Source organism: Prionailurus bengalensis, chromosome E1 (genome assembly GCF_016509475.1).
Source record: "Prionailurus bengalensis isolate Pbe53 chromosome E1, Fcat_Pben_1.1_paternal_pri, whole genome shotgun sequence".
Classification (NCBI taxonomy): domain Eukaryota; kingdom Metazoa; phylum Chordata; class Mammalia; order Carnivora; family Felidae; genus Prionailurus; species Prionailurus bengalensis.
In genome coordinates this window covers 2,418,025-2,439,759 of record NC_057347.1, presented here as the reverse complement: position 1 = coordinate 2,439,759, position 21,735 = coordinate 2,418,025, and the positions used below count along the sequence as shown (strand labels likewise).

The following is a 21,735-nucleotide window of genomic DNA, read 5'->3' as shown; positions in this document are numbered from 1 at the left end:
CTCTTTCAAAATAAATGATAAACATTAAAAAAAAAAAATTTTTTCCCCTTGGAGCTCCTGGATGGCTGAGTCAGTTGAGCATACGACTTCAGCTCAGGTCATGATCTCACAGTTCATGAGTTCAAGTCCCACATTGGGCTCTGCACGGTCAATACAGAGCCTGCTTGGGATTCCCTCTCTCCTCTCTCTCTACCCACCGCCATGCTTTCTCTCTTAAAATAAGTAAATAAACTTAAAAAAAAGATTTCTAAATAATAATAAATAAATAAATAAATAGTTTTCTTATTGACTAAACTCTATGCCCAACATTTGGCTCAAACTCACCAACCCCAAGGTCAAGAACCACACGTCCTACCAACTAAGCCTGCCAGGCTCCCTAGAGTTTTTTTTTTAAAAGTAAAGTGAGGTTGGGGCGCCTGGGTGGCGCAGTCGGTTAAGCGTCCGACTTCAGCCAGGTCACGATCTCGCGGTCCGTGAGTTCGAGCCCCGCGTCAGGCTCTGCGCTGATGGCTCGGAGCCTGGAGCCTGTTTCCGATTCTGTGTCTCCCTCTCTCTGCCCCTCCCCCGTTCATGCTCTGTCTCTCTCTGTCCCAAAAATAAATAAAAATGTTGAAAAAAAAAATTTTTTAAAAAAAAAAGTAAAGTGAGGTTGACAAAACTAAAAAAGTAAAACTGGACTCTGAATTACACCGCACATAAAAAGAAATAAAGATCAGGGGAATTGAAGGGAAAATAAAAATTTTAATGAAATTAAAATCCAGTCTCCCCCTGCCCCCCGCCAACACCCACAAAAATCTAGATAATAGGAATAGCTCTAGTGACTGGATGCCCAGAAACTACAAAAAAAAAAAAACTAGACATGTGAAGGAAGACCTAACACTTTTTAACAAAGAGGCAAGCATTGCTTAGGGCAGGGGGGCAGGGCAGAATTTTGCATTGCAGAAAACAGTTTCTATCTGTAGCTGTCAAGGAGCTTGAACAGATTCAGGGAAGAATGACCCAACGGGAAAAAAATACCATGCAGCCATCTAAAAAATATATACGCAGGGGCGCCCGGGGGGGCTCAGCCGGTTGAGTGTCCGACTTCGGCTCAGGTCATGATCTCACAGTCTGTGAGTTCGAGCCCCACGTCGGGCTCTGTGCTGACAGCTCAGAGCCTGGAGCCTGCTTCGGATTCTGTGTCTCCCTCTCTCTCCGCCCCTCACCCACTCGCGTTCTGTCTCTGTCTCTCTCAAAAATAAATAAACATTGAAAAGAATTTTTAATTAAATAAATAAATAAATAAATAAACATATGCATTCGAGCTCTACCAGGTGACATAACGGCACAAGAAAATTTATTGAGTGAAAAACAGTGAAATGCACAAAAGTGGGTCTGATAGGATCCAGTTCCGGCATGATAACGAGCAAACCCCAGCAGGTTGTGCGCGTGCATTCGCGTGTGCGTATACAACTCATTCGTGATGAAATCGTGTATACGGATGCTTGTGCAATAAAGCTCTCTTGCAAGGCAAATCCTAACTCGTTGCAAGCAAACCAACAAAAATAAAGCCCAAGAAAATAAAAAGTAGCTCTAAACCCATCCACGTATGTCACAGTAAACACCGTTCCGTGCACCTGTCTGTCCCTTTGTTTTTGTTTTTTTTTTTCCTATGCTTGCGTGTATACTTTCACCCCCAATCAGGGTCCTAACGGTTCACATTGTTTTTTGAGATCTGTTTCTTCCGGTCCACTTTCCCCATGTCCCAGGGCATTTGCTGAGGCTGTTCTCTCTCCCCAACCACCCCACCCTTTAAGGCTCTAAGAAACCTGCCACTGGAAGCCCCGGAGTAGAAAGAAAGCCCGTTGACCGCTCTGAATATTCTCCTCACTGGCTTTCTCCCCTCCCTGGAGGCACGTTTAGGTCTACCTGGCAGGAGAGTTTCTCGTGTGTTCCTCACCTCTCCCGTTAAACTGGGGAGCTCCTTGGGAGCAGGAAGTCTGTCTCTTTCATAAGTGTATCTTCACGGCGCCTAGAATGCACACAGTAGGCACTTCGTAAGTATCGCCCGACAAAGGGATGTAGGCTTCCTGCCTCTCTTGCTCTGAGCCGTCTCAAAGACAGTATGAAAGAAGGAGCGATCTGGAAGGTAGACGTTTGGACACTGGATGAAGTCAAAGCTGGGAAGCAGGACCCCCGAGGCCCAGGCGACCCCCAAATCACCCAGATCGCCTCCCTCCCCTTCCCAGAGCTCTTCCGAATGCTCAGAAAGGAACAACCCACACGCAGGGTTCCGTGTGTGATATATATTTATATATATAATTGCTCTCATTCTATTGTACTTTATCTTCTTTTTACAGTAGATCTGACACAGGCATTAAATAACTGCAGAGAGAGACCACTGGGGCGAGGGGAATGCAGGAAAACATGGGGGACCCCAAGGGAAGAGACTCAGATCCAGTGAGAGGGGAGGAGGGAAGGGTCCATCTGAAGGGGGGGGGCGGTGTGGAGGCTGCAGGGTCAGAAAAGAAATGGGGAGTTAGAGAGGGCAGAAATGAAGGGCACGATCACTCAAGAACACCAGAGGCCCCTCACGTGACATTCTATGGGCACTACGGGGTCGTTCAAAAACGCCAAGGGGTCCCGAAGGAGGTGGGCCGAGAAGTTCAGAGCCTAGACTGGGGGGCTATGGGCAGCGTTTAGGCCGAGGGGCAGAGGAGAGGGGAGGAGCTAGTGATTAGTTGATAACGTGCTAAGAGAAGCCAGAGGGAGGAGGGGGGGTGGCTCCGGGCCCAGGGGAAGGAGGTGAAACAGTCCCATAGCCAGCTGACGTTTCCAAGGTGGCCACTGGGGACCCAGCCAAAATGGCTGCCCTCCCCCAGCGCTCTGGGGAAAGGGAACTTGAAGGATATTCTGGGAAAACAAACAGGGAGACAGTGAGCCGTCGGCGGCAAAAAAACAAAGTGGATGTTCAGCCTAGGTCAACCCCATCCCTCCGAGGAGTGCCTGTTTGGGTGACAGGAAGAGAACTTTCAAGAAGAACCAACAGGGACTCCTCTTCCAGACCCTCGTCCCCAGCTCGCGCCAGTCACGGCAGGGTGAGGAGAAAAATGTGCCAGAAGGCAGGGAAAAGGCCACCGAGCCACCTCGTCCTCAGTTACAGACAGTTCAGAGGAGGGAACGGGGATGGAGAGGACGTGGGGACACCCCTGCCGATGCCGGAGGAGCCGGATGAATTCAGAAGCCACCGAGACGGTGACGGTGTCGATGAGGCAGAAAGCGTGGGAGAGACAGAGGAAGGTGAATGGAGGGCCACGTTCGTGTCTGCAAACCAGGGATGGAAGGAGATGTGGGGGGGACGGGGGGGAGGTGGACGAGGGTGAAGGCAGGTGCGAAGGTGGGCAGGTGGGCGGGCAGGCAGGCATTTTCTATTGCTCTCTGGGGACAGCAGGGGTGGAGACACCCCACTCACAGCTAAACCAGAACCAGAACGGCCCCCAACTCCTCGGGCCGGCCTTCCTGGGATCCTGCCTCCCTGCCTCTGACGGAGCTGGAATCCGGAGGGGAGGGTGGAGACGGGAGGGAAGTCAGGGGACCACAATGGCCATCAGGCTGGGTTCACAAGTAAAGAAAAGGGGCGTGAGGCTCAAACAAGTCATAGCTCTGTTATAAAAAATACCTTTGGGGCGGGTGAGGGAGGGATCAGGCAGGGTCAGGGACATTCCAGAGGCATCCATAGGAAAGAGGTGGGGGCAGGAGGAAGGGGCCTCAGGTTTTGTTGATGCGGAGCTTGAAGGCCACGCGGCCCGCGAACTTGTCCCGCTCATCGTCTGTGGCGATGTTGGCGGCATTGATCCGGCATTCTACGTTCACCTCCACGTTGGGGGTCACGTTCAGGAACTTCACGGCCACCAGGGGCTGCGTGTAGTTCACCTGGGCCAGAGGAGGAGAGCACAGGTCCAGGCCCTTGGCAACTCCGGCCTCCTCCCCAAGGACCCCGCTCCCCGGGGGGGAGCCACGGGGCCGGGCCTCCCACGAAACTTACGTGGAACTTTTTGCCATAGTAAGGGAAGTACATGAGGTCGATGCTGCCGTTGGCAGGGAACATGACAAAGTGGCCGAGGTTCTCAGCATCTTCGTCCCGCTGTGGGGGAGCAGGAGGGTAGGGGGAGAGCGGGTTAGGGGCGGCAGGAACCCAGAAGCTCTCCAGACTGCCCTCTACTCTTTCTTCGCCCCCAAGTGACTTCTGGCTCCAATCTGCTTCCCTTGGGCTGTGAGTCTGTGTGTGCATGTGTGCAGGAGGGGCTGTCCCGTCTCTCCGTCAGACTGGGAAGTCCTGAAGGGTGTTAATGACCCTGGAGCCGCCCACTTATCCTCCCACACCACCTTCTTACCCCGGTCTCAGCAATCGGTTTCTGGAGCAGAGCCAAGAGAGAACAGATAAGTGAGTAAGGGCTCGGAAGGAAGGGGAGGGTGTGTGTGTGCGCGTGTGTAAAGGGGGACGGGAAGTTTCTAGAGAGGACAGAGGAGGGGGCCGCAGGGTTCCCAGGACAACTGAGTGGCCCTAACTACCAGAAACCTAAAAAGAACTGAAGAGCAAGGTGAGACACGGGAGGGGGAGCGGAAGACACGGTGACTGGAGAAGGTGGAAGGGGTCAGGCACAGAAGCAGAGGCCGAGGCTTGGGTGGGCTCAGACAGGTGGGTGTCTATCCACGCGAGAGCATCTAGAGAGAAGCAAGAGTGGTGGGAGCCCCTGGGAGTTGGAGCCACGCTGGCACGCCCTCTTACCCCCTTGTCCCTAGAGTGACGGGGCCTCTGACAGCAAGGGAGACAGAAAGACACGAGTGAATTACGTGCAGGCCAAGAAGGGCGAACAGACGGGCAGGTGGACAGGGCCCCACAAACTCACCTTCCCCACACAGGTAACATTCATGCTCTGATTCGCTCCCGCGTAGAAGTTGATGACCTGGAATGAAGAGAGAGAACAAGGAGTTAGAGAAACAAGGTGGCGAAGACACACGTGTCCAGCCTCCCCCCCTCCACAGAACCTGGCCTCCCACGGCCCCGCGCCTCTGGTTCTCGAAGCCGCTCAAACCTCCCCAGATCGCCCCAGTGAAAAGCAACTGCCCGCAGATGATGACCCCAGCCCCCTCCTTCATTCTCCCTGGTGACCAAGGTCGCACGTACCCGGTTCATCTTGATGAAGACACAGGGCTGCCCGGTGCTGTAACCATAGTGGGTCGGGTCCCCGATGCCAGAGCAGTCGCCCAGCTGGGTCCGGTTGAACTGGCAGGCACGCTTCGGGTAGTTGAGGACTCCGTTGTCTGGCTGTTCGTAATAGCGCCCAGGGCGGCAGACGTCATTCTTCTGGGCTTGGATGGAATCGTTGTAAGCTAAGGAGGCGGGGGAGAGTGACAGAGAGAGTCACGGGGCCAGTGTTCTGCTTCCAGGGTGCCCCGATCGCCTGCCCAAGCCCCTGCACGGCCACATCAGCGGCCCCTCACTCACGCTCCAAAAACTTGTTGAGCTTCTGAACATGTTGGTCCCAGCTTTCAGTGTCACTGACGTTGACAATGACATCAAGATTCTCAGTCTTGGGGCGAATCATCAAGCCTGTGCCAGACAAGTGGATATACGTATACGTATGCATATCCGACGAGGGACCACACACCGGAGGGAGGAAGCCGGACACAGGGAGCAGCAGGGTGATGGACGGGGTGGGGACAGGGGGAGATCTCCTGTGACCCCACAGCACCTTCCCAGATCACAAAGCTCTCAGCTGCGGGAAACGGGAAGGAGGCAGACTTCAAGGACTTCCCCGCACGTGGTAACCGGGTCATCAGAAGCCGCATCACTCACCCGGTGTGGTCAGTCGGTCCTGGTACTTGGGGGTATGGTCAGAGACCGTCTGCAGCATGACCCACATGGTGAGGGTGAACATGGCCGTGAGGAAGCCATAGAAGACGAGGTAGAAGAGGAGAATAAAGGCTGGGGAGGAGGAAACAGGGTCAGCGGGTTCCAAGATGACCTCACCTATCCCCGCAGACCCCTCTCCCACTCAGACGTTCTGCACCCGGACGGGTCACAGAGTCTCGGGGACATCTGAGAGCCTGCCCCTGGGAGCAAAATGAGACGAGCTGGAAGCAGGCCCTGGTGTCTGGCGTCCAGCCATGACCCCCTGCCCCCTCCGGTCCCATAGTGAAGCCCAGCCTCATGGAGGCCGCAAGAGACCTAACTTCTCGTTGCTGGGCCAACCCCAAGTACAGGCCGCGGTCATTTGGCATCAGATTCCGTTCCCAACTTGTCAACCATTCGCGGCCCTACAAAGGCACAGCACCTGTTACTGCCTCACGGGTCCTCGTGCTTAAAGCTGTCCGGCGCGATGAGTTTCCAAGCTGGCCCTGGCCACCATTCGCAACCAAACTCTCACCCCGCCCCTCAGAGCGCGGACCCTCACGTTCAGACAGCAAACTCTTCTCTCTCCTGGCGCCCCACAGAAGGGGCACCTTGGACGCAGCTGCCGTCTAGCTACGAAATCTCTCAGAGCCGCCCCGAACCTTCAGCGGTCACCCCACCCCCCAGTTCACGCACAGCACCCGGGGGGAGGCGGTTGAGCAAAGGCAGAATGTCCCGGAGGCTTCCGGGCGGGGAGCAGGTCCTTGCTGCATGTGACACGTAACTCCGTCACTCCTCAGCCTAAGTGTCTGTTGTTGCCACCACCCAGGAACCCCTGTCCTATCTCAGACGACACTGTCCCCATGAAGCTTCTCCAGGTTTCCCCGAGCCATCACGGATCCCTTCCACCCCAGGGACTGGACTCCCCAGTTTCCTGAAGGCGAGGACTGCCCTGGTGGGTGGGCTGATGGGAACAGTGTTCAACCGGTGTGGAGGAATTGTAGGTTGTGTCACAACAGGCTCCCCTATGCTTGACCTCCCAAGCTTAACAATCCCTTTTGGAAGAATGCCACCCTTCACCTGCACTCAAGCCCAGCACCAGACCCTCGCCTGGGGACAACTCCCTCTACACCCGAGTCTCGCAGGCCCGCTGTGGGTTGGGAAGGTCTGGACACTCTGCCGGATGATGTATGCGCACGTCTCACCACTGGTGACCACTCCTCCCTCCGCCTGCGACATCGGAGCCGAACATCCAACCTCCAAAACCTCCCAGGGCCACCCCTCTCCAACAGCCCCCCACCCACAAAGCAGCCACAGAGAAAGCTCCAAACAGCAGCGGGATACTGACAACTTCCGCTGTGAAGAGCACCCCCCCCGCGGTCCCCCCCACCTCTCCAAGACCCGCCCCCTCATGAATGTTCCCAGGGTCCAGGGGATGGGCACGAGCTAAAAATAGACGGGCTTGGCGAGCTAGTGAGAGCCAGAGGGAGGGAAGGGGCGCTCTTCTGGGGAAGGGGGGGGCGGCCGTGTGCAGCGGACCTGCCCGGAGAGGGAGCGCCAGCGCCGCGGCGCGGACACGCGCGCAGAGCCCGCGACCCCCCGCGCGAGGGGGCTCCGCGGGGGGCGGGAAGGCGGCAGTGACCTACTTTCTCCGCCTCCGCAGCGGCCGGCCGGGGAGATTAGACCGGCGATTCGGCCCCCTCCCAGGCCGGAGCCAGGCAGGGCGGGGGGGGGGGGTGGGGGGGGAGGGCAGGACGCCGGGGACCCGGGAAGGGAACCGGGGCCGAGCCCGCGGGACCTGGTGCCCCCCCGGGGCGTCGCCCGGAGGACCCCCGCCCCGCCCCGCGCGCGGCCCGCCCTGCGTACCCCAGCTGGTCCCGGTGCGGCCCATGAACTGGTGCGTCCTCGGGTTCCACACGAACTCCTTCCACTCCTCAACCACCTGCCCGCAGCTCTTCGTCTCCTTCTGGATGACCATCTCGGCGGCGGGGGGCGAGTCCCGCGCCGGGCGGGGGGCTGCGGAGAAGCTGGGGTGCGGCGCGCAGAAGCCCCCCCGCCACGCTCCGGAACGCGCGGGGAGCGAAGGCAGCGGGGGCGAGGGAGACCCTCCCCAGATGGGCAGCCGCTGCAAATTCCGGGGTGCACGGCCACGCGCTGCGGGGTGCTGGCAGCGCGGCGTGGGATGCACCGATCCGAGCGCCCCCCCACCCCGCCCCCGGGCTCCGATGAAAGGGGGGCTGTCAGAGCAGGGGAGGTTAGAAAGAGGAAGGGGTGCGACGCAGCCTCACCCCCCCAAACCTTCTAGAAACAAAATGAAAAGGGATGCAAAAACAGACGGCTGCAAAACCCGAGCGAGGCGCAGAAAAAATAGGGGTGCAAGGAGGCAAGGGAGGGGTGGGGGAGGGGGCTGCCCCGAAATCCAAGATGCAAAGAGGCCGTGGGGAGGGACCGGGTGGCCGCTCAAGGCTCTTCCGCCAAGCGGAGACCGCCACACCAGTGGTGGCTCGGCCGCGGGGGTGGGGCAGGGACGCGCAATTGGGGGACAGCCAGGGATGGGGGTCCCCCGGGCGGAGGCTCCGCTCCTCAGCAGTGCGGGGCCGGCGGGCTCGGCGCGCAGTCTTTATACTCGGCGGCGGTGGGGGGGCCCGCCCCCTTCCCACCCCCAGAGGCCCCGCCTCCTCGCCGCTGGCCCGGGCGACCTCATGCATATGCAAATATGGAGAGAGGGATTGGGTCCGCCCCCCTGCCGCCTCTTTAAGACCCGGAGGTCTCTCCCCTCCCCCCAGCCCAGGTACCACACTGGATCAGGTGGAAGAAGGGGATGGAGGGCGTGTCCGGGCGGAGTGGAGCGAAAGGGAACCCCGGAGAGAGACAGAGCTGGAGAGGGAAGCCGATCTTTGCGGCGAAGGGGCCCCAGGCCGGCCGTTGGAGACTAAGATCCGGAGACAGGCAGGGCCAAATGTGAGAGGGATAGAGAAAGAGCCAGAGACCAAGAAAAACAGAAGGCACCAGCCAGGGCGCGAGACCCGCCGGGATGGAAGCTAGAACAGGCCACACAGGATGGAGAGAGGCCACCACAGGACGGAAATTCCCTTTGGGGGAGCCGCTACCAGCTCCCCCCAACACCTCCTTCTCCAATCCCACAGCCCCTGGTTCTCTCCAAGCCTAGGGGCTTCCCCATGTCCCCACCCAACTCTCCCCGTCACCACATCCCTAGCCCCTGGCATTGCCCGGAGACCCCAGCCGGGATCCAGATCTCCTCAGGTGTTGCGTCTCCCCCCAACCCCCAGGTGTGAACTCCCCCTCCCCATTTGCCCACTGGGGTCCACAGACATGGCCCATTTGAGCACCTGTTAGAGACTTTGTGCAACTCTAGCCCTGGGGAGGCAACCTCGCAGTTCTCACGGGGCTCCAGAGACCCACAGTCTAGTTGGGGAGCGGGGGAGGGGTACAGGAGCCTCTAAAGACCCCGAGTTAAGAATCATGATCTCTCTCTTTTCATCTCTCTTCGGATCTTGTCGCTTTGCCTTGGAGAGGGGTTTCTTCTCCTTCGGCCTCTCACCCAATTTCCTTGGCTCTAGTCCTCACCACTGCCAGGTTCTGACTCTCGCCCTCCTCCTCAAATTCTCTCCCTCCAGCCCAGCTTTACGGACTTGGGGGGGTCTGTTCAACCAAAGCTCCCACTCAGAATGGCCCATGTGGCTGGTTTGGTGCTTTCACCATCTCGTAACTCTTCATAATTTGATCTTTGAACTTGTTCATTTGTGCGTGAAGTCCAACCGGACAACGGAGGACGCGTGTGAGCGAGGAGGTGTATGGAACGTGCCATCGTGAGGCCGCCCGGTGTAGAACTCCGGTGGACCCATCGTGCGTGCGACAGCAAGCGGGTTACGCGTCCAGCTGAATGACCTTGAACCCTAGAAGGCAATGGCCTTCTAGGAGACACAGGTGACTGAGGCATCTTCTTCTTCTCCTCCCCTTTCTGGGTCCCGCTGTTTCCTGATTCAGCCAACCACTTCTGCTGGCGACGATGACAGGGAAGGAAAGGGAAAAACTGAGCTGCCCATAATTCCTTTGGCTTCTAGTCCTTCCGGGCTCATTAGTAAGCCGAGGGCAGGAAAAAGTTAATTTTTCTTTATTTCAAACAACGTTAAATAGCAAAAAAACAAAAAAACAAAAAAACAAACAAAAAAAAAACCAACCATGAGAAGTTGAGAAAAGAACCACGGAAGAAATGAAAACATGCTCTCTTTCGGTACCATGAGCGGCACTTTTTTCCTGCCTTCTGCACAAGGGATCCCACATCCTCGTTTTGGACCGGGTCCTGCAAATTATACAGCGGGCTCTGCTTAGCCCCTTCTGCAGGCTCCGGATTAATTTTCTCCAGATACAGTTTTAATTAGGCCACTCCTCAGCTCAAAGGTCTTCACTGGCTTCCTGTCACCCTGTGCAGGACGGAGTCCTGATTCTTTTGTCTAAGCCTCAGGGCATTCCAGTGCCTAGCCCCAGCCTGTGTCCCCAGCCCCCTTTCCCACTAGGACCCAACTGATCCTCTGCTGGAGCTGAGCCTGACCCGGCCACTCCTAGGACAGGCTGTGCTCACTCCTGACTTCACACCTTTGTCCATTTCATTCCCTTGTCCTGGAAGGCTGCCCACCCTTCAGAGTCCAGCCGCAACTCCCATTCATTCATTCAATGCGTATCTAATGAGCATTTACTTAGAGCCAGGCACTGTTCTGGTCCCTGTGCTCCTGGGACTCTCGTTCCAATAAACGAAAAAAAACAAGCAGACAACTAAAACAATGTAGTATAATACTACGCAGAAAAAATAAAACAGGGTGGTGTGACAGAGAGCCCCTGCACGGGCAGGGAGGGCCTTACTGGAGAGCTAACGTTCAGTGTGAGACCCAAGGAACCCGAGGAACCACGGGGAACTGTAGAAGAAGAATCTTCCAGGAGGAGGAAAGTCTAAGTGCAAAAGCTGGGCCTCAAATGAGGGAAAGCAAGATTAACGCAGCAAGAGATCCGAGAGGTAGGCACATCATACAGGTCCCTGTAGGCCAAAGGGCATAGTTTGGATTTTTTTTTTAAACATTTCTTTATGCTTGAGAGGGAGAGAGAGAGACAGAGCATGAGCAGGGGAGGGGCAGAGAGAGAGGGAGATACAGAATCTGAGTCAGGCTCCAGGCTCCGAGCTGTCAGCACAGAGCCCGACGCGGGGCCGGAACCCACGAACCGTGAGATCGTGATCCGAGCCGACATCAAGAGTTGGATGCTTAACCCACTGAGCCCCCCGGGCGCCCTGACTCTTATGGTGTTTTCTCTCTTCAACCAGGTTGCAAGCATTTCGAGAACAGGCCTCTGTCTTATATACCCTGTCGTATATACCCTCTATACCCGAGCACTCCACAGAGCTATGGAAAACAGTGTCCGGTTGCCGAATTGGACTTAAACATAGAATGCCTCCTTCTGCTAGAAACTGCGCGGAAGCAACTTGCCCTTTCCTCCATGAGACAAGGAGAATCAAAATGAGCTAGGTCCGATCTGGAGAGATGAGGCCTAGACCCTACCCTCAACACACACAGCCTGGCAGACGCTGGCCTGGGGATGCCCTCCAGACTGCTAGCTCAGTTCTGTCCTGTACACCCTCGGAAAAGAATGAACGCGTCCGTACGTTTCAGGGGAAGGCTGTGGAACCTGCTGTTCCGTGCACATCTTCCCCTGTGAGGGTCAGCATGAGGAGGGGTGTGATGGAGGGAGCATTGCTATTCATTGCAGCATCGGTGTTCACAGGGCAGTTGGCTAAGGAAGGAAGGAAGGAATGGGGGTCAAAGAACCAACCTCTTCCCGGAACCCAGTCCTGCCTCCGGCATCTCCAGAAACAAGGGAAGGGAAGAAAAACTCCCACAGCCCCTCTCCCAGATCCAGAGTCTGTCATGAGGTCTGCGTGCCCTGAGCAGAGACAAGAACAAGGAAAGAAGCGGGCTCTAACACGCAGATGTGGGTGCGTGTGTGTGTGCGTGGGGGTGGGGGGTTATTATTTAACGGGGACAGAGCTTCGGTGTTTCAGGATGAAAAGATCCGGAGATGGCCAGTGGTGATGGTTGCCCGGAACGGAGAAACTCCGTCAGAAGAAGGAAAAAGAGAAGAAGGGGAAGGAGGGAGGGAAGAGAGGGGAAGCACAGAAGATGGAGTGAGTGGGTAGACCAGGCCTGGAGGCTGTGGGGTATCCTGCCAAGTTCCGGAAAGGTCCGCAAGGGTGGGGGAGAGGCAGGGGACACTGGGCAGACGCCGTAGGTGCCCTTGGTGGGGGCCTGGCAGGGTCTGTGTCGGAGCAAAGTCAGTCTTAATGAAAGAGTGTAGACAGCTCTGGATGGTAATCAGGAATCCTGGAATCTAGGACAGCCTGGAGAAAGAGAGGTTGGGGGCACGGTGTCCTGGACGGGGTGGGGTGCAGGGACGAGAGAAAAGCCAGCCCCGGGGAAGAATCGTCAGGGACAAAAATTCACGAAGCTGCCGCTCAGAACAACCCCTTGACGGGAACCCAGGTGTGTTTGGATCTTTTAACTCTCCCTCCCCACCCCCGCCTGGCTCACACCCGAGGCCCCCACGGGACTGGTTTCTTTTCATTATTCAAGTCTTTGCTCAAGTAACACTGCCTTAGAGAGGCCTTCCCTGACCACCGGCTAAGGCTGTCTGTCGACTACCGCCCTCTATTACGTTACAGGATATTATTCCCTTTATAGCACTAACCACTACCTGAAATGATCTTGCTTATTTATTTTTCTTATGGGCCGTCTGCCCCTGCCCACCTCCCCCCTGCGCACCCCCCCCCACCCTCGCCTCCCCGCCAGTGTGAGCTCCACAAAAGCAGGCACCGTGTCTGTCTTTTTCATCCAGGCATCCTCAGCGTCTAGAACAATGCCTGATACGCAGTAGGTCCTCAGTGACTATCGGTCGAATGGACATACCCAATGGCCCAGGTGGGCCCCAAACATTGCCCAGGGGACCAGAGTTGAATCTGGACTTCCTGGCCATGCTGAGGACGCTCCAAAGGCACTCTGCCTGTGTGGCAGCAGCTGTAGACCAGCAAACTCGAGACTGGGAGGGTCCGAGGAGAAGCCTAGGCTGTCTTCCACCCCAGACACAGTCCTGGAGCCTCCTTACCCTGGGGTCACTTAGGTCCTGGCTGATCCCTGCAGAAGGGGATGACAGGTCCAATGAGTGAGTCACCCTGGCAACAGGGTGACTGGTAGGCAAATCATTTTAAGAAGCCAGGAGGCTGGGACACTGGGATCCCCATGGGTTGGGGGGTTGGGGGATGGGCTAACAGTCCTCGAAAGGAGAGGATGGAGAACAGGTGCCAGAGCTCCCGAGAGTGCCCCAAGTAGGGGTTGGGACACCAAGATTCTGCCGAGGTGACGGGAAGGGGCGGAGGACTGGGTCACCACATTCTCTGAGGGCAGAGATATTCCTGAATCTGTCTGTTTTTCCCAGCTGGGACCAGCATAAACCAGCTCTCCTTGAATGGACTAGAGACGGGTTCGTCTGGGAAGGCAGCAAGGGGACGGAGACAAGACTAGGAGAGATGCCGGCTGCTTCGCCCTCTGCCCCACTCCCTTTTTCCTTCTCCCTGCTGCTTCCGCCCCGTCCCCAGAACCCCTGCCCCCCTCCCTCTAGGGCTCTCCCATGCCCCCTGCTGCTCCTTCTTTGCACAGCAGTGGCCCGGCTAAGGGAACAGCAGGATTCCATTTCTTCCCTTCCTTCCAGGCCTCTCAGGACCAGCCTCCGCGAGGGGAATGCTAAAGCCCCACAGGCAGGAAATGCTGGGGAAGGAGGGGGGCTCCTGGCTCCCAGAAAGTGCCCCGTATCTGGTGCGCACATCTGCCTGTCGGTGCTGCTGAACTCCCAGGCTGAGAAGTCACGGCTTCCTCCTCCTCGGGAAGCTTGCCTGGACCCCCAGACTAGGTTAAGGCCCCTGGTCTTCAAGCTTTTACAATTCCCTCTACGGTGCTTATCAGTTTCCGATTATCCACTTATTTGTCAGTCTTTGATGGATGTCTGCCTCCCCCGGGGGACCTTGAGCAGCCAGAGGGCAGGAACCAAGGGGGGGGGGGGGGAGAGGTTACTCATCAGTACAGCCCATCGCTCAGCGCAGCGCCTGGTACGTTGCAGATACCCCGTAAAGATGTATCGAGTGAATGAACGAGTGACATTCGAGGGGATTCTTAGGTGGGGGTTTAATGGGTGCTGTCCGTGTCATTGCCTAGGCTCTGGGGACAGCTGTGAGTCCAGATGTTCTGACTTCTGCTCAGGGCCCGGTCCATGTCCAACTTCTGGCCTTGTGCCCAAAGGCCATCCAAGCAAAAGGAGGCCGAAGAAGCCTCTCCTAGAGGGAGGGGACACAGAGGGGTCATGAGGGCAGCTTGGACCCACAAAGCTCCTCCCCACCCCAGCTCTCTGACCTAAATTTTCTAAAGCACTTCCTCTCACTGGTCCTTTATCCCCTCTCTTCTTGTGGCCTTTTCTTCTAGGCTCCCAGAAGTTTCCTTTCCCTAAAAACATGGCCTTGCCTGTCTTCTCCTCCTCTCCCTCTAGCTGATTCCAACGGCGTGCTGAGGAGCGTGAACATCGCTCTTACCTGGCAGAGCCCCCAGGAAGAGGCGCCCCTGTGGCTGGACCCAGAGGTTGAGGAGGGAGGCAGGATCCAAGAGAGGCAGGGCAAGGATCTCCTTCTTAGGCCTCTGGCTCAAGACTACCCCAGACTCGCCCAGCTTCAGCTGAAGAGGGGTTCCCGAGACCAGAGGCAGATCCAGCTGTGGGCCCGACACAGAGGACAGCACCACTTTCTGCGGAGTGTGTGGGACAGGGACGTGACCGGGGGAGGAAAGAGCAAACCGCCTGGACCCCTGTGGCCCCACACCCCTTGCTGCCTCAGTCGGGCCTCTGAGCGGTACCTTCTGTCTGCCAAACATTTCCGCCCCCTACGTGCTGCCCCAATCTTCCTGGCTTGATGTTCCATAAAACCACACCGATCCCAAGTAAATACGATCCGGATAAAAGCCATTTGTAGGGGCACCTGGCTGGCTCACTCGGTAGAGCATGTGACTCTTGATCTTGGGGTTATAAGTTCAAGCCCCACGTTGGGTGTAGAGATTACTTAAAAATAAAATCTTGGGGCTGAATCCATTGAGCATCCGACTGTTGATTTTGGCTCAGGTCACGATCCCAGGATCGTGGGATCGAGCCCCGCGGTGGGTTCCTCACTGAGCATGGAGCCTGCTCAGGATTCTCTCTCTCCCCCTCTTGGCTCCTCTCCCCTGCTAGCACATGCACATGCTCTTTCTAAAATAAATAATAAATTGGGGCGCCTGGGTGGCGCAGTTGGTTAAGCGTCCGACCTCAGCCAGGTCACGATCTCGCGGTCCGTGAGTTCGAGCCCCGCGTCTGGCTCTGGGCTGACGGCTCAGAGCCTGGAGCCTGTTTCCGATTCTGTGTCTCCCTCTCTCTCTGCCCCTCCCCCGTGCATGCTCTGTTTCTCTCTGTCCCAAAAATAAATAAACGTTGAAAAAAAAAAAAAAGTAAAATAAATAATAAATCTTTAAAAATAAATAAATAAATAACAAATATAAATAAATAAATGCCATTTGCTTGCTGTGGGCAGTTTTCTTTTTTTTTCTTTTTTTTTTTTAATATTTATTTTTGAGAGACAGAGAAAGACAGAGACAGAGCATGAGCAGGGGAGAGGCAGAGAGAGAGGGAGACCCAGAATCCGAAGCAGGCTCTGGGCTCCGAGCTGTCAGCACAGAGCCCGACGCGGGGCTCGAACTCATGGACCGTGAGATCATGACCTGAGCTGAAGCCGGACGCTCAACCGCCAGAGCCACCCAGGCGCCCCTGGTCCGTGTCAAGATATGTCCCTACCGTCCACCTTAAGCTTTCCTAATATTGAGAGTTTGGGGTCCCCCTTTCCCCCTGCCACTCCCAGGCTCCACTGAATACAGGCAACACCCCCTCTTACTTGATCTTGGAGCTGGAGGCTGAGCCAAGGAGGGTTTTCTGGGGTCCCAAGGGCAAGGAGGTGGCCAGAACCTGCTGCCAGCTGGAGTCCCAGGTCCAGAGAGAAGGCCCAGGGCTCTGCATGAGGCTGGGGGATGTCTGGGGTGGGGGGATGGGTGACCCTTTCTGAGGACTCAAGGCTGGGGACTCAAGGAAGGAGGCAAACTAGTGGTGGAAGGAGACAGGGGAAGGCAGACACAGGGCCGGCCATGGAGGGAAAAACCGCCTTTACCTTGGAGACTGAATTCTGCTCGGGTACCCGGAGGGAAGAATGTGCCAGGCTGGGACTCTGCAGCGCAGCTTCTGAGGCTGCGGGTCAGGGCAGACACCGAGGTCTGGGCCTGTTGGTCCAGCCAATTTTCCCGGCGCAGACAGCCATCCAGGGTGGGGACGAGCTGGAGCCGGTGCAGGGAAGGGAAGATGTGGGGATGTGGCAATCAAGACGCGTGAACCCCTGTCCCAGCCTCTCCACGCTCAGTTTATTCTCCTCTGAGACACAAGCCTTTGGCCTCTCCCACGCAGCTATCATGCTGTCCCCTCTCCTTTAAGAGTGTGGACTTAGACCCCCGTGGTCCCGCGGTCCCCCGGGGAGCAAGACTTTACCACCTGGGGTGGGTTCCCACCCTTGTGCTGTCGGTTACCGGCAAACGGAGACTGGAGACAGGGAACAACAGTCCCCCCAGTGCAATCCTCACGACAGGCTGGACTTTGCCGGCCAGAGGCCCAGAGACCTGTCTCAGGCACAGCACCTCCTCCCCATCCACACTCAGCAGCAGCGAATCCCCGATGACCTTCACTTCCACCTGCCGGACGGGGCGAAGCGAAGCTGAATCAGAGGCCCCTGGGGCCTGCCTCCACCGCCTTGTGCAGAGGCAGCCAAGTACAGCAGAAAGAACACGGACTTGTGGAGGCAGCTAGCATCCTGGGCTCACTCAGGACCTGAGCCTCAAATTCCCCTCTGAAAAAACGGAGACAAGAATCGCAACTCCATAGCGGTTTTGTTGCGGGTCCAAAAAGACGATGGTGGTAAGGGGTTGCCCGGAGACCCGGTTCTGTTCCCCTTCCGCAGGCCAGCGCAGGCCCGGACCTGGCTCACCTGGTGCCACTTCCCATCGTCCAGCCGGGGCCCGGCGCCCACCGTAAGCTGGGCCAAGTGGTTGTGCATTTGGATCTCGGGCCTGCCATCTCGAAGCCCCAGCACAAACCAGTCCTTCTGGGGGTTGGTATCGCCATAAAAAATCACTCCCTCTGGATCCCAGGTTCGAAGCTCAAAGGAGGAAGAGGTTCTGGAAGGACACAGAAGGAAAGATGGTGCGTGGGGCAGGGCCTGTGGGGACAAAAGCGGGGTCAGGGATGGTGACGCGGCGGAGAGGGAAGCAGGGAAAAGAGAAGATCCGAGGCCTAGAAGGTAGGGTCAGGGGACCAGGTCAAGGGGCTATGTCAACCTCATACTTCCTGATCTTGGTGAAGTCAAAGGTCATGATGGTGATAGGCTCTTGTCCTGAGCCACTGCTGAGGTGCACAGCAGGAGGGTCCTGGATCCTCTATCAGAGAGAGAAAATAAACAAGGTAGGAAGACACGCCAGAGACCCAGCGACGACGGCAGGAGAGACACAGGCTACCGCACGAAGAGGAGAGGAAGGAAGAGGGCAGAGCCGAAGGGTGGCTCATTTCTACGCACACACGGGCTGAGCACCTTGTCCTAATCCTGCACCTGGGTAGAGAGACTGTCTCAGGGCCCTTACCTGGTGGCCGTGAGGTGGCAGCGGCAGCAGCAGCAGCAGCAGCAGCCCTGGCGATGCGGCCAGTGGGCCTCTGCTCTCCATAATCGGCCGCGGTCCTCTCTGTGGCTCAGATCACCCTGGGGAGAATGTGTTGGGGACAGGCAGTTGGTGTTGGGTTAAAGGTTGTCCCCAGGCAGGGGCGGGGTGGAAAGAAGGGGGGCAGGAGACTGGGCACTCACCCTCCGCCCCCTCTGCGGACAAATCGGGGGAGGGACAGGGCTCCTCCACTTTTCCTGCTGGGAAAGTGTAGGAGCCAGGACAGATACCCCATTTTCCCCTCTCCTCCTCTAGAGCCTGACCTGGGTCCCCGAAGTCTTTTGCCCACCTGAGGAGGCTGCCTCCCCAGGCCCGAGGTCCAGACGCAGTCCTGCCCTGCACCCCAAGCAGCATCCTCCATCAGAACAACAGCGGAGGGGCGCCTGGGTGGGTGGTTCGGTGGGTTAAGCCTCCGACTTCGGCTCAGGTCCTGATCTCACCTTTGGTGAGTTCCAGCCCCACCTGGGGCTCTCTGCTGTCAGCCACGGGCTGTTGGGGATCCTTTGTCTCCCTCTCTCTCTGCTCCTCTCCCGCCTCAAAAATAAATAAACATCACAAATAAATTTTAAAAAAAGAAAGAAAGAAAGAAAGAAAGCACTACAGCTGAAACGTGGAACACCAAACATCTAGCTGGGTGCCTCTGCACAAGTCCCTCCACCACGGTGCTGTAGTGTTCTTGCTGACAAAATGTGAAAAATAATACCTACTTTACGGGGTGACTGCGAATGACGATTCATGGAGATCATGCAGGCACAGGGCCTGGTATCTGCTCTGAGCTCCTCCCTCACTATCTTCCCAGGCCTCGGAGGCTCGCCTCAGCGGGGAGGTACCGTCCCGGAGGGTGATTTAGTGGCTCCTAAGAAGAGGCCCCGTCCGCCGCTCCTCATTATCTTACCACGTACCGATAGAAATTCATCACCCCCTCCCTGACCCGTGTTGCAATGCCACTGTTCCCGAGGGCAGGCCCACTCGGAGCCACTCAAGACCCCTAGGAAACAGCTCTCACAGCTGGAGCAGGGGTGGTGGCGGTGGGGGGGACTCGGGGCCGGCTGGCAGGTGACTTTTGATCCATGCGGTTTCAACCACAGAGGCTGAACGGCACCACGGGACGACCAGCACCCAGGCAACCACAGCGAGGGAGCCCGCAGTCCAGCCTTGACCCCTGCCCTGGGGCCCAGTCACGGGGCTGGCGGTGGCGGGGGGGGGGGGGGGGCGGGAGTGGGGGGGGCGGGAGTGGAGGGGGGGGGCAGGGCTGGGGGGCGGGGCGAGCCTGCTCTGCCAGCTGATTGGCTGGCTGGGGCGCGCCCGGGGCAGGGTGCGGGGCGGGGGGGAGGGGGGCGCCCACCACTCCAGCGGCCGCTGCCCGCGGCGCCCCCGGCTCTTCGGGGCCCGGTGTGCGGGCCCGTCCGAGAGCTACCTGCTTTTCAGCCGCGTCTGCGGAACGGAAGGGAGGGTCCCGGACTTCAGTCCCAGACGGTGGGGATGGCGATGGCTTCCGTGCGGATCCGACAGGCCGAGGAGGGAGACTGTGGAAATATCCTGAAGCTGATTCGGGTGACGGCTGCGGGCCGGAAACCGGGGGCCCGGAGGGGGCCCCGGCAGCCTGGCCGCGGGTGGGGGAGGGGAGGCCAGGCTGCAGCGGGAGGGGCGCGCCTGGGGAGGGTGCTGCCCTGATCCAGCCTCTGTCCCCACGCCGGGACCCCCTGCCCTGATCCAGCCTCTGTCCCCACGCCGGGACCCCCTGCCCTGATCCAGCTTCTGTCCCCACGCCGGGATCCCCTGCCCTGACCCAGCCTCTCTCCCCACGCCGGGACCCTCTGCCCTGACCCAGCCTCTGTCCCCCACACCCTAGGAACTAGCCGAGTACGAGAAACTCTCCGACCAGGTGAAGATCAGTGAGGAAGGTGGGGGCCCAGCACCGGCATCCTGATGGAGGCTGGGGAGGAGGTAAGGGATGGATGGGTTCCCAGGCCAGGCACACACCCAGGCTTTTTCTCTCTTTCCCACGACTCGGATCTCCGCAGCCCTGAGAGCAGACGGCTTCGGAGAGAATCCTTTCTATTGCTGTTTGGTGGCTGAACTTCTTCCCGCCCCCGGGGAGCCACAGGGTAAGAACCCTGGGACCTGGGAGGTTCCCGTCGCCTGTCCCTCTCAGAGGTCTCCCTCAGGGGCCCAGAGGCCTGAGCCCTTTTTTTTCTCTCCTTCTCAGGGCCCGGTGTGGTGGTGCTACTTCATCTATAGCACTTGGAAGGGGCGCAGTGTTTATCTGGAAGACATCTATGTGAAGCCCGAATACCGGGGTACGGGGAGTGGGGGCGGGGGCAGAGGCTGAGGCTGAGGCTGGGGTGGTAGGAAATCAACCCAGACCCACCAGCATCCCCTGCCTCCTAATCCCAGCCTTATGGCCTTTTCAGATCCCCTTCAACTGAAACAATCTGTTTTGTTTTGTTTTGTTTTCTTGGTCTCTTTTCCCCCACGACAGGTCAGGGGATCGGTTCCAAAATAATCAAAAAGGTGGCTGAGGTGAGGAGAGGGATGGGGCCACCAGCCGGGTTCTGGAAAAGCAAGCATGTATTGAGAGGAGCCCAGCCCCCGGCGGGTTGAATGGTGAGAAAAGCTTCCTTTTGAGAGAAAGGCTAAGTGACGTCTTCTCCCACAGGTGGGCCTGGAAAGGGGCTGCTCCCAGTTGCGCCTCGCAGTCCTGGACTGGAACAAGGGGGCCATGGACTTGTACAAGGCCCTGGGTGCCCGAGACCTGACTGAAGCCGAGGGCTGGCACTCCTTTCGCTTCGAAGAAGAGGCGATGAGGGAGTTGGCAGGAAAGTGACGCCGCTCCTTGGGCATCTCTGTCCTTGGCCTCCTCCCTCCCCACCTGCTCAAGCACTCCAGACAGAGGCCTCCCGGAAGGAAGAGAGGTTGGGAGCCGCTCAACCGGAAGGACAGAAAGAGCAGAACTGAGGGCGAGGCCCTTCCGTCTCCCTGTTGAGGATGAGAATTGCTGAGTCCCGATGTGGTGCTGGTGGAGGAGGAGTTGATGGTGCAGTAAAGCTCCGGCCACTTCAGGACCCTTCTCGAGTGCCCTGCTCGGTGGGGGCTGCTGCCCGGGGGGGAAAGGTGGGCCCAAGGTGACTTTCGCTCACCCTCCGTGGGCCAGAGCCCTGGCTCCGGGCTGCGGAACATGGAGAAAAGAAGAACAAAGTGTCAGCTTGGCACATCAGGCTTGTTGGTCACAGTTGGGACTCAGACAAAGGCCTCCAGTGTCTGAACTGCACGCTACAGGATGCAGGAGTGAGGCTGGCCCGTTGGCTCAACATTTGGACCAGGATGCCACCTGCTGGTGGTGTTTCGGGGGCCCTGGGAAGGACCACTGGCCTCCACTTAAAAAAAAAAAGTCTGCTCATGGGGCGCCTGGGTGGCACAGTCGGTTAAGCGTCCGACTTCAGCCAGGTCACGATCTCGCGGTCCGGGAGTTCGAGCCTCGCGTTGGGCTCTGGGCTGATGGCTCGGAGCCTGGAACCTGCTTCCGATTCTGTGTCTCCCTCTCTCTCTGCCCCTCCCCCGCTCATGCTCTGTCTCTCTCTGTCCCAAAAATAAATAAAAAAAGAATGTTGAAAAAAAAATTAAAAAAAAAAAAAGTCTGCTCAGCCTGCTAGTGCTTTTTTTTTTCCCCCCAGAAGTCACAAAGTCCCTATTTTCAGTTCAGCAAAAACCAAAGGACCCGGGAAACAAGGAAGGAAACGAGCTTACGTCCTACCTTCGTACTATCTTATCACACAGATAATGAGGGTTCGTTGTAGAAAATGTGGAATGTTCGCGTGAAATAAAAATAGAATGCGTAGGGGCGCCTGGGTGGCCCAGTCGGTTGAGCCTCTGACTCTTGGTCTCAGCTCAGGTCTTGATCTCAGGGTCGTGAGTTCAAGCCCCATGTTGGGCTTCACTGAAAAAGAAAAAAAAAGCAGAATTTGTAATCTTACTTCTATA

General features: G+C 57.4%; 3 protein-coding genes across 9 annotated transcripts; 1 reads left to right on the top strand and 2 right to left on the bottom strand.

Moving 5' to 3' along the window:
• Positions 1–2,270: 2,270 nt before the first annotated feature.
• Positions 2,271–8,480, bottom strand: ATP1B2 (ATPase Na+/K+ transporting subunit beta 2). Of its 4 annotated transcripts, none has more exons than XM_043582976.1 (9): positions 7,742–8,480; positions 5,840–5,968; positions 5,489–5,593; positions 5,168–5,373; positions 4,890–4,946; positions 4,769–4,795; positions 4,374–4,394; positions 4,025–4,123; positions 2,271–3,912 (listed from the first exon to the last, which is right to left on the bottom strand). In XM_043582976.1, the coding sequence occupies exons 1-9, from the start codon at positions 7,851–7,853 to the stop codon at positions 3,748–3,750; spliced, it is 921 nt and encodes a 306-aa protein (XP_043438911.1). In that variant the 5' UTR covers positions 7,854–8,480; the 3' UTR covers positions 2,271–3,747. The 4 variants fall into 4 exon arrangements, with proteins under 4 accessions (XP_043438911.1, XP_043438914.1, XP_043438912.1 ...); XM_043582979.1 differs by lacking the exon at positions 7,742–8,480 and adding an exon at positions 6,318–7,121; XM_043582977.1 differs by lacking the exon at positions 4,374–4,394.
• Positions 8,481–14,096: 5,616 nt separating this feature from the next.
• SHBG (sex hormone binding globulin) lies at positions 14,097–18,934 on the bottom strand. Of its 4 annotated transcripts, none has more exons than XM_043582972.1 (9): positions 18,462–18,934; positions 17,680–17,795; positions 17,387–17,478; positions 17,031–17,220; positions 16,576–16,737; positions 16,167–16,329; positions 15,897–16,033; positions 14,517–14,724; positions 14,097–14,264 (listed from the first exon to the last, which is right to left on the bottom strand). In XM_043582972.1, exons 2-9 carry the CDS (start codon positions 17,758–17,760, stop codon positions 14,116–14,118), a joined length of 1,182 nt encoding a protein of 393 aa, XP_043438907.1. In that variant the 5' UTR covers positions 17,761–17,795; positions 18,462–18,934; the 3' UTR covers positions 14,097–14,115. The 4 variants fall into 4 exon arrangements, with proteins under 4 accessions (XP_043438907.1, XP_043438906.1, XP_043438909.1 ...); XM_043582971.1 differs by lacking the exon at positions 18,462–18,934 and adding an exon at positions 18,044–18,201; XM_043582974.1 differs by lacking the exons at positions 17,680–17,795; positions 18,462–18,934 and having other exon boundaries at positions 17,380–17,478.
• A 135-nt stretch (positions 18,935–19,069) lies between these two features.
• On the top strand, positions 19,070–20,816 carry SAT2 (spermidine/spermine N1-acetyltransferase family member 2). The gene is given in 7 exon segments (XM_043582980.1): positions 19,070–19,308; positions 19,607–19,658; positions 19,779–19,862; positions 19,964–19,976; positions 19,978–20,054; positions 20,237–20,277; positions 20,414–20,816. Coding segments are annotated over 7 exon segments (507 nt in total). The 5' UTR covers positions 19,070–19,236; the 3' UTR covers positions 20,582–20,816.
• The last annotated feature ends 919 nt before the right edge of the window (positions 20,817–21,735 follow it).